The sequence below is a fragment of the Mirounga angustirostris genome, unplaced genomic scaffold, assembly GCF_029215605.1.
Source record: "Mirounga angustirostris isolate CCGP_5_RB_7025 unplaced genomic scaffold, mMirAng1.0.hap1 SCAF_5, whole genome shotgun sequence".
NCBI lineage: Eukaryota > Metazoa > Chordata > Mammalia > Carnivora > Phocidae > Mirounga > Mirounga angustirostris.
Window position 1 is genome coordinate 11,027,715 of NW_026991713.1, and position 17,286 is coordinate 11,045,000.

At 59.8% G+C, this 17,286-nt stretch overlaps 1 protein-coding gene across 1 annotated transcript; it reads right to left on the reverse strand.

Moving 5' to 3' along the window:
• Positions 1–2,561: 2,561 nt before the first annotated feature.
• KCTD17 (potassium channel tetramerization domain containing 17) lies at positions 2,562–13,152 on the reverse strand. Its single transcript, XM_054506835.2, is given in 10 exon segments — positions 2,562–3,442; positions 4,331–4,350; positions 4,352–4,404; positions 4,407–4,421; positions 5,037–5,112; positions 6,442–6,567; positions 8,198–8,293; positions 9,193–9,284; positions 11,610–11,718; positions 12,880–13,152. Coding segments are annotated over 10 exon segments (915 nt in total). The 5' UTR covers positions 13,138–13,152; the 3' UTR covers positions 2,562–3,372.
• Between the last annotated feature and the right edge of the window lie 4,134 nt (positions 13,153–17,286).

Below are 17,286 nucleotides of genomic sequence, written 5' to 3' on the forward strand. Positions count from 1 at the left end.
CTAGAAAGCCAAGGTGGGGTCAGTGGGGGCAGGGGTGACCTCCAGGGCGGTTGCTCAGGTCCCAGGAGCAACCCTAAGAAGGAGGTGGTTTGGTGACCCCCTTGGATCAGAAGGATGGGTCGAGTGATAGGCTCCGTCTGCAAGCTTGGGAGGAAACTGAGGCAGAGGGGCGGAGCCATCCTCAGGATCACACCAGCGGGTTCATAGTGAAGCCTGGTGTGGAAGCCCCGCCTCCTGGTTCCCAGTCCACCCCTTCTCAGCGTGACACTCCTTTTGCTTTCTTGGGATCCTTCATTCAGCAAGCCATCAGTCTCCCGCTACGTGCCAACCACTGCGCTGGGGCCACAGAGATGCACAGAACTCAGCTCCTGATCTCAGGAGGGGTGGGGATGACAATCCAGTGTGAAGGGGCTTTGGGGTAGCCGGGAACTCGGGAAGTCAGGGAAGGCTGCCTGGAGGAGGTGAGACTTCAGTTGCAGCCCAAAGGTGGCCAAGGTGGGGCAGGGCATTCCAGGGAGGGAAACAGCAAAGGTGCAAAGGTTTAAGTCCCAAAAGAACACGGCATATTGGTGAGCTGTTCTGAGTTACACAGAGGTTGAGAGAGGAGCAAACTGAGATCAGATGACAAAGAATTTGGAGTTAAGGACTTGATGCTGAGTGCTCTGGGGAGCCACAGAAGAAGGCTCTAGAGCAGGGGAGCGACACGAGTGGATTCGCACTTTAGAAGGATCAGGGGCCCCAGCGTGGAGGCACGAGTGCAGAGGGAGTGGGAAGCAGGGAGGCCCTGAGGAGGCTGCTGCTCAACTCCAGGAGGAAGAGGAAGGGGGTCTAATGAGCTGGGCAGCGGGGATGCACTTGAAGGACCCTCAGTGTCCTCCAGGTGCCTTAGCGGCTGGGGGTTGAGTGAGGGAGGAGTCACCCAGGACCACTCCCAGGGGTCCGTCCTGATCCACCGGGCCAGTGGAGGACCTGTTGCCTGGCCTGGGGCACCTGGGGAGGGAAAGGCTCTGAGGAGGTGCCAGAGCTTGGATGCCTCTGGGAGGGAGGTGTGCAGGAGGTAGGCGGGGCTTGAGGTCTGGAGGAGGGATTCCAGAGACCCTCTGCAGAAGGTGAGTGGGAAGACTGAAGAGGCGGGGAGACAGACACTACAGATGGGGGCCCACAAGGGAGGCTGAGGGGTGTGGAACCCTAGCAACCAAGTGGGAGCGGTCAGGGAGGGCCACTGGTGCCCTCTGGATGTGGCGGGGGAGGTAAGGAAGTGGGGAGTCGAGTGCAGTCGAGTCTTCCTTGAAACCTAGTTGGGAGAAGGAAGGGGAGCCTCAGGATATGGGGGGGGATTTCAAAGTCAGGGCTCTGGCATGCACATCCAGTCCAAGGGCCTGGTGCATGAGATGGGCTTGTCTGCTGGGCCCGCCTGCGGGGGGACATAGAAGGGGGGGAGATGGAGGAGACGGAGCAGACCAAGCAGACACTGGCAGGGGTGGGGGGAAGCTCTGGGTGGGGGCAGGATGTTACAGTATTCCACCCGGTAGCCTCTCTGGCTTCTCACAGAGGCCTGCAGATGCAGTGCTGGGCGCCCGCTAAAATGCAAATTCGTGGGCCCTACCCCAGTCTTAGTCAGAATTGGGGGGGTGGGTAGGGGTGGACAATCTGTTCTTTTAACAAGCCTCCCGGTGACTTTTTACAAAGTTGGATACAGAATGTGAGGTCAGTCCAGCGAGCCGAATGTCTCAAGGGGAGTGGCGAGGGCCCCCCAGGCTTGAGTGGAGCAGGGGAGCCTCACCTGGCCCAGGGGAGGGGCTCTGCCTAAGGGACCCCTGCTTTGCCGGGGTGTCCCTAGCAGCGCTAAGATGCGGGGGTTAGGGGAGTACGGTAGGCACTTAGCCGGACACAAGGTAGGTAATGGGACTGGCCAGGCAGGGTGGGGTGGGAGGCCCTGCTGAAGCCCACGGTCCAGCGGACTCAGAGAGAAGGTGGAGCGGGAGCCCGGGCATTTCTATTTCCTGGGACTTGGGGCAGAAGGGCGGCAGTGATAGGGAGGGGTGGAGGGGACCACGAAAAGTCACAGGAAGCAGAAGGTGTGGCCCAGGGTGGGTTTAGGGTGCAGCAGAGGCTGGAGCAAAGGGCCACGGGAATGGTGGGGTGAGGCTGGGAAGTGGGGGGCCCTGCTGTCCTGATTCCGGGAGCCCCCTATCCCCTCAGCATCCCCCAGCTAGCCTAGGGCTGCCCAGAGGCAGGAAGAGACCTGCACGGCTCCAGGGGCTGGGCCTTGGAAGTCACCTGGTCCAACCCTTCACTTCACAGATGAGTTAACTGAGGCCCAGAGAGGGCAGCCACCTGCCAAAGTTCTCCCAGCAAGGCAGAGTTGGTGCCCTTAGTGTTGGGCCACGGGGCAGAGGATGGAGCCAGGACCTCCTTCCCCCAGTACACGGGAGAGTGACCGCAGGGCAGGGTCCCCGGGCTTTTGGAAAAAGCCCCACTACCTATGAGTCATTGACCCCACCTTGAGTTCAGCCCCTTCCCTGAAAGTGGCCCAGAGGAAGAGAGGAAGGCAGCCCAGCGGCTGTTTCTTCAGGCTTTATTACATGGCGGGGTTGGACACAGCCCGGGGGATCCTAAATGCAGGAGGGGGCTCCTGCTCAGCCCCTGCTACCCCCAGACTCTCCCCCGGGCAAAGGGAGGAGTGTCCCCCTTGCCCTTAGCACTAGTTCCTGAATGGCCCCCTGCCCCTGCTGAGCCCCCGCCTGCCCCCTCCTGGCCCCTCCTGGCCAGGGCCCTCTGCAGCCAGCAGTGCGGATGGGTGGGGAGGAGCCAAGGTGAAGGCTGGGTCACCCTCCCTCTTCTCCCCACAAGGCCAACCCCCACACCCTTCGCCCCATCAATACCTGAATCTCCATCTGGGGCTGAGCAGGTCCTCCCCCTCTGAGGGAAGGGTGAAGGGAAGGCCACCCTCCAGTCTGGTGCTTTGTACACTTCCCCAGGGCTTTCTGGGACCTTGCTCCTCTTTGTAACCTCACAACAACCCTGTGAGGTAGGTGGTGGCGGCGGGGAGAGTGAGCCCATTTGACAGACGAGGAGACTAAGGCTCAGGGAGGAGATGTGACTGGGTCAGGGGGGAGGGTATCGTTCATGCAGCTGGGGGACCTGGGGGAGGGACCATGGGGGTGTGGGAAACACAGCTGGACAGCGCCACACTTGGGCCACACACAGGCGGCTCTGCCTAGGGGTCCCAGGGCCCACCTCGGGCCTTGAGAGGGCCCCAGAGGCGGGCGGAAATCAAAGCCCCACAGGTGTAGACAGAAGTGGCAGGGGGGAGGGTGCTTCCTCTGCCTGGAGCCGGGGGCCCACCCCGAGGTACAAAAATAAAGGATTTCAGTTCGGAACCCCAAGTCCCTGGAGGTGATCTGGGGCCTCACATCCGGGTGCCTCTGGCTTGTAACAGCTAGAAAATAAGAGGGGGAAGGGGGAGGGGGACGGGTGGGAGGGTGGTCAGAACACCAGGAGGGGGAAGAGAGGGTGGGGCCAGTGAGGAGGGGTGAGGCAAGGCCAGGGGAGGGCAGAGAGGAGATTGAAATGGAGGGAGGGGCAGGGAAGAGAGGGAGAGAGAAAGAGGTAGGTGAGTCACAGGCTCCCTTCTGAGAAGAGGGTGGGGGGCTGAGGCCCAGAGAAGGTGAATTCAGAGCCGAGGAGGGGGAGCAGGAAGGGGACCCGGCTCGCCCATCCGGGAAGCCCATGCCCCACCCTGGGTTGGGTGGGGGCTGCCTCGGAGGCCAGAGTCACCACGACTCTGGCCAGGGGGCTGTCAAGGCCAGGTCCCTGCTGTCTCAGGCAAAAGGTCACAGACAGCAGCTGTCTGTCCCCATTTCAGGGGCAACTATGGCCTAGACAGGGACAGTGACTTGCCGAAGGTCACACAGCAGGCAGACAAGATTGAGTGGGGCTTGGGGGCAGCTGGCCAGGACTTTTTTCTGTGACACCCCGATCCTTAGGCAGCTCTGGCTGATTCCTTGTAGGCCAAGGGACTCCAAGGCTGGCCGTCCTTCCCCGCCCCCTACTGCCCCCAAGAGTCAGGGAACCCCCTTGGCGGGGAGGCTGTGACGCCGGGTTTCCCCTCCCTCCTTCCCAGCCCGGCTCTGGAGCTCTGGTGCTGACGGACGGCTGGGAACGAGGCCCGCCCGCCCGACTTTCCTCTCCTCTCAGAGCCTCGCACCCAAGGCCAAAAACAGGTGAGGGGAGAAAGTCGGCCGAGCTGCCAGGCTCAGGGCCAGGAACAGGAGACGCGCCCCCTCCTGGCTTCCGCCCTCCCTCCAGCTCCGCCAAGGCTACAAACCAGGGATGGCGGCTCTGGGGGGCGGGCGAGGGGCCGAGGAGGAGCCCTCCCGGCCAGCGCGGCCTCGGCTCTGAGGGGTGCGCACGGGAACCTGCAAGGAGGAGAGGTGAGGAGGAGGCGAGCAGGGGAGGCTGTGGGCGGGGCGGCCCGGCCCCTCAGCGGAGCCCGGCGGCGGCGGCGGCGGCGGCGGCGGCGGCGGGGCAGGCGGGCCCGGAGGAGAGGCGGCGCCGGCGGCCGGGCCCCCCCCGCCCAGGCCGGGGCGCTCGGGGAGGCGGGGCCGGGGCGCCCGGGGGCGGGGCGCGGGAGGCCGGGCCCGGGGCGGCCCCGGGAGGGAGGGGCGAGCAGGCGGAGAGGAAACCCGGGCAGGGGCAGAGAGGGAAGAGGCAGGGTGCAGATGAGATCCAGGAGGAAGAAGAGGTGGGTGGAGATGAGGCAGGGCCTCCGGCGGGAAGCGGAGGAGGAGGAGGCGGTGGTGGGAGGGAGAAAAGGTTAGCGGGCTCCTGAGATGACAGGGCTGCAAAGAGAAGTGAGAGAAGGAAGGGTTATGCAGGTGAGGCGGCCGGCGCGCGGCGGAGCGAGAGCCCTGGCGGCCCGGCCTCCCCCCGCAGGCCCCGGCCCCCGGGGTTGTGCAGCTGGCTCCAGCGGGGCAGCGGGCGGGAGGCTCCGGCTTGGATTAGCAATCATTCCCCTCGGGGGGTGGCTGCACCTTTCTCCTGTGCATCTGCCTCCACCTGCACCTGCTCCACCTGCCGCCGCTCCTCCTCCAGCTGCTGCTCGGCGCTCTGTGGACCGGCGGCGCACCCAGGGAAGAAAGAGTGGACAGCTAGCAAGGGGCCAGGGCCTGCTGGCGGCTGTCCCCCCGCCCCCGGGGCCCCCCACCTCAGGGCGGGCGGGCAAGACGAAGGGAGGGCGGGGCCCCGGAGGCGGGGGAAGCTGCGGCCTCTTGTGCAGGCCCCTGGGAGCCTGGGAAGGGACTGGAGGAAGGGCCGAGAACGGGGCCCTGCTGGGGCCTCCGGGATCAGTCTGGCTGCTGTCACACCGAGCAAGGCCCTCAGGGGAGGGGCGGAGGAGGGGCGGGTGGGTGTGTGGCCAGGGTCGCCTCGAGGGGCACCTGGGAAGGCCTCACTTTAGGAGGACCCAGAGTAGAAATGAGGCCAGGGAAGGCCCAGGGCAGACACCACCCGCATCTGGGATGCCCTCCACCGGCTCCCAGGGAGGCAGGAGCAGTGGGCTCACTCTCGGCACCCTTGCAAGGCGGTGCCAGCCACTGATAGGGGATGGCCCTGATGGGGGGGCGGGCAGGGGAAGTCACAGGACGGGGAGGCAGACAGACAGACAGGAAGCCAGGGGCCATAAGTCTCCAACGCACAGGGACAGGCCCTGAGGAGGAATGGTCTCCCTTCCTCCCCGCCTGGCTTGCTGCCCTGCCCCATCGGCCTGCCCAAAGGCCCTCGAGGCCTCTGACTGGCTCTGGGTTCAGGGTGGCAGGACCTCTGCTCAGCCCCCTCCCCACGGCCCGGCTGTTGCTCCCTCAAAGGCCAGGGCCAGAAACACATGGCTGGGCCCCATGGGGTTCCTGACCCCCCTCCTGCAGAGCACCTGAGGAAGGGGCCCGGGAAAGGGGCAGGATTAACAGATTTGGCTTCTCTGCCCTGGCCCAGACCAGGCTGGGGACATTTACTGGCCTCTGGGAAATACACTGGCCTTTTGGATCCCAGAAGTTCTAAGCCTGATGGCACCACGGAGAGGACGTGGTCTACCCTCAGTTCTCAGAGAATATGACGGGGGGGCCAAGAGGGCTGAGGCTTGTCCAAGGTGCCCACACCCCTGATTTCAAGAGCCCCTTTCAAACGGCATCTAGGTCCTTCCTGCTGTGCCCTAGGGATGATCCCATTTCACTTCTCCCCCCCCGCACCCCCCCGCCTGGGCCTGGGTAGCCGGCGTGAGCAGATGGGACCATGGGTGGCATGGGATGGATGGCACTGGCTGTGACTGGGTGGTTATGTGTGTGCGGCAGGAGGAAGGAAGAAGCAGGGATGGCTAGGTGGAGGGCAGGGAGGGGGGAGGGAGGCGGGGGGGTAGGGGGAGGGAAGCTGAGGTTGGGGGCTCACCTTGGTTTTGCGGCTGGACTCCGAGCTCAGCCCGTGCGGGGAACTATAGAGCTCCTTGGACACCACGCACAGGAACTCTGCCTGGTCCTCGCTTCCATAGCTGTAGGAGGAGCTCATGTTCACCAGCTGGCGGAGCATGGGCAGAAAGATGACAGGCTGGGGTGAAGGCGGCCAGCAGGGAAGGGGGACTGACATCAGCACTGGTCAAGATACCAACTTATGTCCTGATCTTGCTGTTCCCGTTCAGGCCCAGCCCCGAGTTTCCACAGGAAGTCAGAGTCTGCTCCCGATCCCCCACCTAGGCGTCAGGTCTGCTTCCAGGTCCAGCCAAGCCTGGGGCGGGGGGTTCCTTGGAAAAAGGCTGCCTTATCTTTGCTGCTCCCCACCTCACCCCAGCCCCAGACCTAGAGGCCATTTTCTAAAAGCAGGTGGAGGCCAATGATGGGCAGGTTGTCCCCCTTCGTCCCAGATGTAGCTGAAGCAGCCCCAGAACCAAGTTGTAGGGTAGGGTTGGCATGATGGGGCCCCAAAGAATATTCTGTTCGTTCTTGGAAGCAGAGGTAGAACACGTTGTCCATTCCTTAGGCCAGAGGGCCGATAAGCAGCGGCCCCTGAGCTGTCAGCCCAGCCTCTGGGAGCCCATGCAATTGCCAAAGACTCCCGTAGGCTCTCAAGAGCAGCACCACCTTTGTTCTGGGGTCCCTGTGCTTAACCACAACCACAAGGCCCTGTGCATGACATTCAGCCCCCAGGAACCCTCACCGGACAGGAAGTGAAAACCATCAGCCCCTCTGGCAGACAGGGCTTGAAGAGGTGGTAGAACAGGGATTAGAACCCAGGATCCCGAGTCCTCTCTGGAGTCTTGTAGACTTCCAGACTGATAGTCTGCATGATGCTGGCTGGCTCCAGTGTCTGAAGTCCTACCCTCGGCTAGGGACTTTATCAGTGGCCCTTCCCATCTTCATGACAGTCCTGTGAAGGGAGCACTATTGGCCCACATCACGGATTAGGAAACTGAGGCCCAGAGAGGAGATTCAACTAGCTCAAGGTCACGTGGCACGTAAGTGGTGGATCCAGGCCTCTGGTTCCCGGATGGGGCCTGTTCCTCCATCCTGGAGAGACCCGGCCTTCTCCCTTCTTCAACCTCCACAGGCAAGGAGCTATGGGGGGGGCGCAGAGAAAGGGCTAGCCGAACCCTTTTCCTTCACTCCGGACACATTTGCCCTTGGGTGAACTTGCTGGCTCGGTTCCTCTGGAAACCTGAGAGGTGTGCCCCGAGCTGCGTGGCAAGGCCAACACCACTTGTGATAAGTGTCTCCTGCTACGTGAACTGCACGTGGACCGGGGGACGATCGCTCCCTACGAATCCTCGTGGGAAGCCATTGCTTGGGCTTCCCAGACGTGGCGAGGCCGTGATGTGGCCTGTCGCATGCAGGGACCCTGGGAGCTGCACCTGTGCATGTCACAGGAGGTGCTGACCCGAGGGGGAGCCCGCTCGCTCACGTGGCTCTGGTCTCCTTGCCCCCAAGCTGTCGTTTGGGGGCCAGAGACTCGCTCGCACTGCTGTGTAGACCCCGGCCCCCAGAGAGGATGCCTAGAGCTGCCCTGTGGCCCCGTGTGGCCCTTCCGAAACCTGGGTCGGCGAGACAGCTGGGGGGCTCGGGCGGGGAACCCAAGCCTGGGGCCGCGGAACGGAAGGGCCCGCCTTGCCTGGAAGCTCAGGGGTTTCCAGTGTGGCCCCAGGGCCCCCGCGCACCTGCTCGAAGCGCCAGCCGTCGGACATGGTGGAGACCATCTGCGTGAGCTCCTCCTCCTGGCACTGCAGCACGCGGTACACGTGCTTGGGGGGGACCTGCAGGCAGAGAGGCGACGTGGAGGACACCCACGGGAGGGGCAGACGCACCTGTCATCCCCCCGGCTCCTTCTCTCCCCACCCACACCACATACCCTGAGAAGGAGAGCAGGAGGGGCAGGGGCGGCCAGGGAAGGTGGCAGCCACGTCCTGAGTACCCCCTACGTGCCAGGCACCCGACCTACAGGATCACTTAATCCTTCCACAAACCCTAGGGGTTATGGGATTTTCACCGAGGCCCCAAGGGGGTCTTACTTGCCCACGGCCACCTAGCTTAAATGTGGCAGCGCCGGAACACGGGCGATACAAGGGGGCAGGAAGGACGACATGGAGCCTCCCCACTTCAATCTCCTGGGGCTGGGAGAGATGGTGCCTCACCACCTGCCCGCCCGCCCGCACCCATGTCTCCCCCAGGGTGGCCAGAGAATCCCTCCGTCTCCTCCTACAGACTGGGCCCAGGGCCCAGGGCCCAAGCTCAGAAATGTGAACCCCAGCAGCTCGTGCCCTGCCCACCAGGGGCCTACCTGACCCCACAGAATGGATCATTTACTCATCCTGCACGGCCCCCACAGGGCCCCCGTCCCTCCACACGGACCCCATTTTGCTTGTGAGGAAGGGAAGAGTGCAGGTCTCAGCACCTCTATATTCCACAAGGGGAAATCAAGGTCCAGAGGAGCAGCGTGATGGGCCCAAGGTCACACCGTGAACAGAGCCGCATCAGGGACAGAACCCAGCGTGCTTCTCCCAGTCTGGGGCTTTCGCTGGGCAGCCCGGGAGCTGGACCACAACCTCCCTTTACAGGCTAGCTTGGCCTCCCCACCTCTCTCATACCTCCTCCCGCCTCCCCCCACCTGCCCCGGCCTCCGTTCCCACTGCCCTGCTGGTCTGCCGCTCCTGACCTGTGTGACTGGGTAGTCCTTCTCCTCCATCCGGTCTTTGATGATGCGGATCAGCGGGCCAATGTTGTAGAACTCGGCTTCCTCGAGGACACCTGGCACGGATGGGGCAGCCCCCGGGTCACTCGGTGGCCCCTGTGCCCTCTCCTCTTCTCCGCTTGTCCCCTCTGGCTCCACACCCACTCCCACTCCAGTCATGGGCGGTGATGAGCATCTCTGAGTTCAGGGCTCAAGCAGGAGGGGACGCTTCCTTCCTTGGGTCCCACACCCTCTGTGGAAGGGGTGAGATGCTGCCCCCCAACCGGCCCTGCATCCCTGCTGTGCTGAGCCTGGTGACCTAGGGACACCTGCCAGGGCCCTCATCTGGGGGCTGCTCTAGGGCTGGCAAGAGGCAGAGGCTTGCTGGGACTGGAGCCTAGAACGCCACCAAGAGAAGGACCTTGGCGGCCCCCTATCACATGCTCCCGTTTCTGAAGCACATGCTCAGTGCGGGTACTGGGCTAAGCATTTTATGTTCTCTCCTGCAGTTCATTCTTAGCACTAGAAGTAGGGACCTTCACTGCCTCCACTGAACAACTGGGGAAACTGAGGGCTGGAAAGAGAAGCAGCTGTCTAAGGCGACGCGGCCAGTAAGTGGCAGAGCTGGGATCCAAATTCAAGCTCCTCTGACTTCAGAGCCCATTATAAATGCATCATCTTTGTGCCCTGCCTCTCCCCCACCCTACAGTGTGCAAAGCCCCTCCCGTGCTCATCATGAGCCCCGGGGACATGGGGAAGCAGGCATTATTGTCCCTATAGAGCTGAGGGAACTGAGAGTCTCGGAGACTAAGTGAGTCACCTTGCCAGTGAAAGGGAGTGGCCCCACACCTTTCGATTCCCCTAAGTTTGTACAGGGCAGGGACCCCTCTGGTCCTTTCCTTGACAGGCCTCTGGGCCTCCTGAGGACAGGGCTCATGTCTGATGGACCCTGCTGTCCCAGGTGCCCACACAGCACCTGACACAGAGGACGCGGCCGCTGAGTGTTGCTGCCTGAGTTCACCTCGTGAGCCCTGCAGATGACAGACAGCTGGCTAATGTGGCATCACGGGTCCTCAGTGCCGGGTGCTGCGCTAAGTGACGGACTTGTATTAGTTCCTTTTACCCTCACAGCAGCTTGGGAAGGCGGGTGCTACTGTCACCCCATTTCATAGATGGGGGCCTGGAGGCACAGAGGCGTAAGTGACTTTCTTGGTGTCGCACAGCCAGTAAATCTCTTCCCAGGTCCTCCGGCCCCTTCGGTGGGGGCCCCGTCCCCGTCTGAGGTGCTGGGAGGGGCAGAACTGGGAGAAACCCAGCACCTGAGACAGACATCAGCTGGGACTCAGCTGGAATGCTCCCCTCCCCTCCTCGTGGGCCCAGCTCCCGGGCCCTGGCTATCTGTGCTCTGAGGAGCCGCCCAAAAGCGGCCGGGCTGGTGCCCACGGTGCGTTCTGAGGGTGAAGCCCTAGCCCACTGGGGAGCTACTTGGCCTCGAGATGACCACGTCCCAAGCAGGTCAGGAAGGGAGACCGTGGGCCCCGAGTGAGGAAGGATGGGCTGTGCTAGATGCCCACGGGGTACAAGCACTGGGCCTCAGGACACCTGTTGTCCCAGAACATGCTCTCACCACCCCTAATTTCTACACACAGTGGAGAAAGGAGAAGTGACATGTCCAAGCTGGCCTGGCTGGGTCAGCTGACCCAGAGCCACGCCCTGGGCCCCAAGGAAGAGTTGACTTGGCCCTGACTATAGTCCCTGCTCCTGGCTGAGGCTTTGCCAAGAGGATATTCTCTCAGGCATGGCTTCCGCACCTATCTGCTGGGGCCAGAAATGGGCATCTATGGGCCTCAGCTGCCCAGGCCCCAGGGGAACCAGACCCCTGCTGGGGAGCAGGCTCCCCTCCCCCACCTCCACCCGCAACCAGCTGGGCGACAGAGGCTGCTAGATTTGGGGAAGAGTCACCTGCTCCACCCACCTGCTGACTGCCAGACCTCACCAGGCATCTGAGATACTGGATCACCCACAGAGAGAGAGCCAGATCTCCTCCTCCCATGCCCATCTCTGCCCCGTTCACACCTGGCTTCCCAGGAGGTCAGGAGAAAAGGCACCCCTGCCCCCAACAGAGGCGGCCGGCCTCACTGGCTCCCTCTATCTTCTACCTCTCTGTTGGCACTCAGCAAAAGCTCAGGCTGGTCAGCTCGGCAGAGCCCCGAGGCTCAGTCCAGGCAGAAGCCTTGAGATTCAACCTTTTCAGGGATGAGGAGGCAGGCAACAGGGAAGTTAAATGTCCCCCCACCCCCCAACTGGGAGAAATGACTTTGGACCTCCAATGGAAGGCTCTGGCAGACTGCAGAGGGCAGGGCTAGGAGGCAGGTCCCAGCCAGTCCCCCGGCCCAACTCACCCTCCTCAGCCATGTCCTTGTCCAGCACCAGCTTGCCATGCCGGAGAAAGTTCAGGATGGGCCCAAAGTAGGTGGGGTCACGGTCAATGAGGTAGGCCCCAGTCTCATCCTATGGAGATGAGGGGAACAGGCCATGAGAGGAGAGTGAGGTTTCCCCCCACCCCACTTAAGTATGGATTGGAGGGAGGGAGTGAACGCAGAGTCTGCTCTTCCCTGCAACAAAGGGGCATGCTGGGGCAGAAAGGCTTTGGGGTCAGAAACACCTAGGTTCAAATCCTGCCTCTGACTTTTCCTCACTGTGTGACCTTGGGCCAGTGACTTGGCCTCTCTGAGCTGAACTCCGCTCTCCCATAACTAGGTGTCATTGTGAGCATCCAGTGGATTCTGAGGGGCACCCGACCCAGAGGAAGGTTCAGTGATTGTCCCTCTTAGAGGCTGTTCCCTGGAAGCCACCCTACACTATCTCCATCAGATCCCCAGTCATTCTGGGGATGTCGGATGTTTACAAGTTTCCAAAGGAGGCGCTACCTCATTGGACAGGCACGGCCTTCAGGGAGGCAGGGCGGGCATCCGTACAACTCTACAGGGGGAAAACGGAGACATCAAGGGGTGAGGGGACTTGCCCAAGGTCACAGCATCAGAGGGTCAGGGAATGAGGGAGAGGGGGCCCTAGAGGTCACCTCCAGACCAGCCTCCTCTGGTTACAGACAGGAGGCTGAGCCTGGAGCAGGGAAGGGTCCCACCCAAGGTCATGCAGGCAGTTTGCAGCAGAGCCGGGATGGGAGCTCAGAAATGGTGCCAGACGGGCCCGGGCTCCTCCCTGATGAAGCCCAGCTCAGAAGGCACCCCAGGACTTCTCCACCCAGCTCCCTGCACTGCGAGGCCACCCACACCCCAAAGGGCGGAGGAAGCAGCCTCAGCAACTCCCTTCCCCAGTGTGGGAGTCCCGTTTGGGAAGGAGGGAAGGCCCTAAAGGAGAGGGAGAGTCCCGATCCACCAGCCTCCCGGGGTGGGGGGCCAGAACAGTGCTCAGAAGGCTCCAAATGGCCGCGGCCTGGCGTTGTCCCGTTGCCACGGCAATGGGCACATCCCTCACTCTCCCATCCACTTCCTCCTCCCTTCCTCTGGCCAGTTCTTCCTGCCTCCGGCGCTTGGGAAAGAAAACCAGCCGGGTTGCCGGCCAGGCCAGCCCCGATTCCGGCGGGCAGAGGATCCCCGCCCCCCCCGCCCCCCCCCCGCCCCCGACGGCCGCCCACCGCGCGGGCCTCACCCGGTCCGACTGCAGCTCTTCCCCCTGGCACAAGCGGCTGAGGAAGGACTTCTGCTCCCGGCACAGCGTCTGCCGGGTGGTCAGGAACACCGTGCCCCCCACGTTGAGCCGCACCCACTTGCCCCAGCCGCCCGGCGCGCGGCCGCCCATCCCCGCCGGCGGCGCTGCCTCCCCGGCCTCCATCCTCCCGGCTCGCCCCGGCGACTGCATCCTCCGGGCGCGGCGGCTGGGGGCGGGCAGGTACCGCGCGACGGGCATGCCGGGAGCTGTAGTCCGCGCCCCGGGGCGGGGCGGCCTGGGTGGCGGGGTGGAGGGGGTGGTCCCCCGGGCTCGCGAGCCGCGCTCGCAGCCCGACCCGCTCCGCGCTTCGTGGGCGGCCCGCAGACCCGGCCTCTAGAAGAAGCCCTTTGGCCAAGTCACGGTGTTTGGGGAAGGTCAGGTTCGAGGTCACTGGGACAATAGTGAGCGCTACTCCAAACCGGCACTCCTGGCTCCTGTGTGTTCACATTACCGTTTTCTCTTTGTCGGGTCTGGGTTATCAAACAGCTGTTAATGGGTAGAAACGACTGCTCCCAGGATTCCGCAGCATTTACCTGTATTTCCAAGATGCTTTCATACTGCCCTTTGTGTTCGTGGGTGGCGGGCGGGCTGGGTTCCTGGCCACCCTAAGTTCTTTGAGGACAACATAGCTGGGCTTGAGGTTGACTGACCACCCACTATATTCCAGATGCTTTGCATGCCTGTCTCAGTCACTGAAGGTCTCATCAGCCCTGTGAGCTTGGTATCACTATACCCATATTGTACAGATGAGGACACAGATGTGAAGTGACCTCCCTGACTTCACACAGCTGGGGAGTGGCCAGCCGGCAAGAACCCAGGTGGGTTCCAGGTGACCACCAAGGCCCCTTTCCTGCTCCCCTGCCATGGGCTGTCGGTGCTCCCTGGGAAAGATGTCTAGGGAGGAAGGGCGGACAGGGCACTGGGTCAAAGTCGGGAGGACTGGGTTTTCATCCTGGCTTTTGTAGGCTGAGGTATTGGGCGAGGTCTCACGTTTCCCATCTGTAATGCGGGAGGGGGAGGAGGGGTTGGTTCTGTGGGTCCCCTTCTAAGCCAGATAACTTGGAGTTGGCACTGACATCGTGGATACTGCAGGGTGGGGGAAGAGGGGCAGCTCCTTGTGTCATCTGGAACCAGGTAGGGACGGGGGCTGAAAGGGAAGCTGTCCTCTTTCACTTTCTCTCCTTGATGTTTCTGTCCTGGTCCTGGATTAAGGGGGAGGGGACTGAGGCTCCCCTCAGTGATCCCGGTGCCCCCCTCCACCCCAGGTTCCCCACACTAGGCAGCCTGGCCGTGTGCTAAAAGTTCAGTTACGACCCAAGGCTCTGCCTTCTCCACAAAGCCCTCCCCCTTGGCAGGGAATAGGTCACAGCTGCTAGAATGTTGCTCCTGAGAACTCACCAATATGTTCTTGAGCAACTTCCTCTCTGAGCCTCGGTTTTTTTCTTTTGCAAAATGGGAATTATAATAGTAGCTCCCCCCAGCGCGTTGTTGTGAAGATTACATTAAATAATGTCTGTTAAACACCTGGCATAGTCCCTGGCTTTCAGTATATTGGATGGGTGGACGGATGTATGGATGGATGGGTGGATGAATGAAGTGGGATATGGACTGGCCTTGAAAGATCAGCAGCAGAACATAGTGTGAGCCCTCAACCATTGTTAGCTAAAACAAAGCTAGAGCAGGAAATATTTCTTTATCCACTTAAAGGTTGTAGGCAGGGAGTGATGTGGTCACATTGGCCCCTTGGACCACTCCCGGGGCTGCAGGGAGGATGGTCTGAAGCACTGAGAGACGAGTTAGGAGGCCATCTGGGTCAGGACAGGGGAAGCCCAAACCAAGGCAGTGTCAACAGGCCAAGACGGAAGAGGGTGGATTCAGTGGATACTTAGGAAGTGGAAGTAAAGGAATCAGGTTCAAGGGGCTGTGGGAAGGAGGGAGGAGGCAGAAGAAGTAGGAGGTTCTATGAAACAGGAGACGCAGTATAGGAGGAGAGGCAGATCTGGGGAGTGAGCAGGGAGATGAGGAGGTCAGTTTGGGGCCAACCTGGGTTTGCAGTGACTGTGGGGGAAGCAACAGTTGTCTCTCCAGGTGTGATGCTCAGGAGAACTACAGTCCTGTTTCTGATTACGGACTGGCACTCTTCATGATTTTTTGCATGTGTTCCCCATTTAGAGGACCAAACCAAACATCTCTGAGACAGTTTCTCAGGATGATGGTTACTTGGGGAGGGGAGCCCAACTTCAAATGCTTGCTTGTTACATTGCCTGCTGTTGTCCCCTTCTGGGAAGAGCAGTGTTCAAATGCTTTTTTTTTTAATTTTATTTTATTATGTTATGTTAATCACCATACATTATATCATTAGTTTTTGATGTAGTGTTCCATGATTCATTGTTTGCATATAACACCCAGTGCTCCATTCAATACGTGCCCTCTTTAATACCCATCACCGGGCTAACCCATCCCCCCACCCCCTCCCGTCTAGAACCCTCAGTTTGTTTCTCAGAGTCCATAGTCTCTCATGGTTCATCTCCCCCTCCGATTTCCCCCCCTTCATTTTTCCCTTCCTACTATCTTCTTCTTTTTTTTTTTTTTTAACATATAATGTATTATTTGTTTCAGAGGTACAGGTCTGTGATTCATCAGTCTTACACATTTCACAGTGTTCACCATAGCACATACCCTCCCCAATGTCTATCACCCAGCCACCCCATCCCTCCCACCTCCCACCACTCCAGCAACCCTCAGTTTGTTTCCTGAGATTAAGAATTCCTCATATCAGCTTCCAGGACAAACAAAAACTAAAAGAATTTGCAAACATGAAACCAGCCCTACAAGAAATATTGAGAGGGATCCTCTAAGCAAAGAGAGAGCCTAAAAGCAACATAGACCAGAAAGGAACACAGACAATATACAGTAACAGTCACCTTACAGGTAATACAATGGCACTAAATTCATGTCTTTCAATAGTTACCCTGAATGTAAATGGGCCAAATGCCCCAATCAAAAGACACAGGCTATCAGATTGGATAAAAAAAAAAAACAAGACCCATTGATATGTTGTCTGCAAGAGACTCATTTTAGACCCAAAGACACCTCCAGATTGAAAGTGAGGGGGTGGAAAACCATTTACCATGATAATGGACATCAAAAGAAAGCTGGGGTGGCAATCCTTATATCAGACAAATTAGATTTTAAACCAAAGATTATAATAAGAGATGAGGAAGGACACTATATCATACTTAAAGGGTCTATTCAACAAAAAGATCTAACAATTGTAAATATCCATGCCCCTAAAATGGGAGCAGCCAATTATATAAGCCAATTAATAACAAAATCAAAGAAACACATTGACAACAATACAATAATAGTGGGGTACTTTAACACCCCCCCACACACTGAAATGGACAGATCATCTAAGCAAAAGATCAACAAGGAAATAAAGGCTTTAAATGACACACTGGACCAAAAGGACTTCACAGATATATTCAGAACATTCCATCCCAAAGCAATAGAATACACATTCTTCTCTAGTGCCCATGGAACATTCTCCAGAATAGATCACATCCTAGGTCACAAATGAAGTCTCAACTGGTACCAAAAGATTGGGATCGTTCCCTGCATATTTTCGGACCACAGTGCTTTGAAACTAGAACTCAATTACAGGTGCTTCTTAATAGGGCTCTGACTTGGGCTTTTGAAAGCAAGTCAGACAGGAGGAGGGGTGATTCGGGGGCACACGCTCCCAGACAAGGATGCCAGCCCAGGCTTTAAGGCTTGCCAGCCAGGTGACCTTGGCAAAGTCACCTAACCTCTCTGCACGTCACTGAGGATAATAATAGTAGGGAGCTCATGCAGTTGTGAGGACTCCATGAGCTAACAGGGGAACGCATGTGAAGAGCACTCAGCGAACTGCCTGAGCAAAGCTTCAGTGAACGTTGGCTCTGCTGGAACCAGTCCTGCCTCCCGCTCTACTGTTGGTTGGACCCGAGATCGGGACCTGAGGCAAGGCACCTTAATGGACCTTCAGGTCCATTCCCATTGCCCAGGGATGAACCAACTCCTCCATGCCGGGGTTGGAGGGACAGGCACCCCCTCAGACCCATCCCCAAGGACCCAGCCTCCAGAGCACAACAGCTATCATTTCCTCAGCCTAAACCCCTGGACACACAGTGACCCAGGAGTCCCTCTGCCACCCGATGGAGCTGAACGAACATAAAATATATCCCAAAGTCCTCACCTGAGCTCATCGCCGCAGCCTGTTTTGAACCTTCTCGTGTTAGCAGCATCCCCCCCTACCTGAGTGACTTGCTTCACATCTGCTGTCAGCTCCGTGACTAAGATGTTACT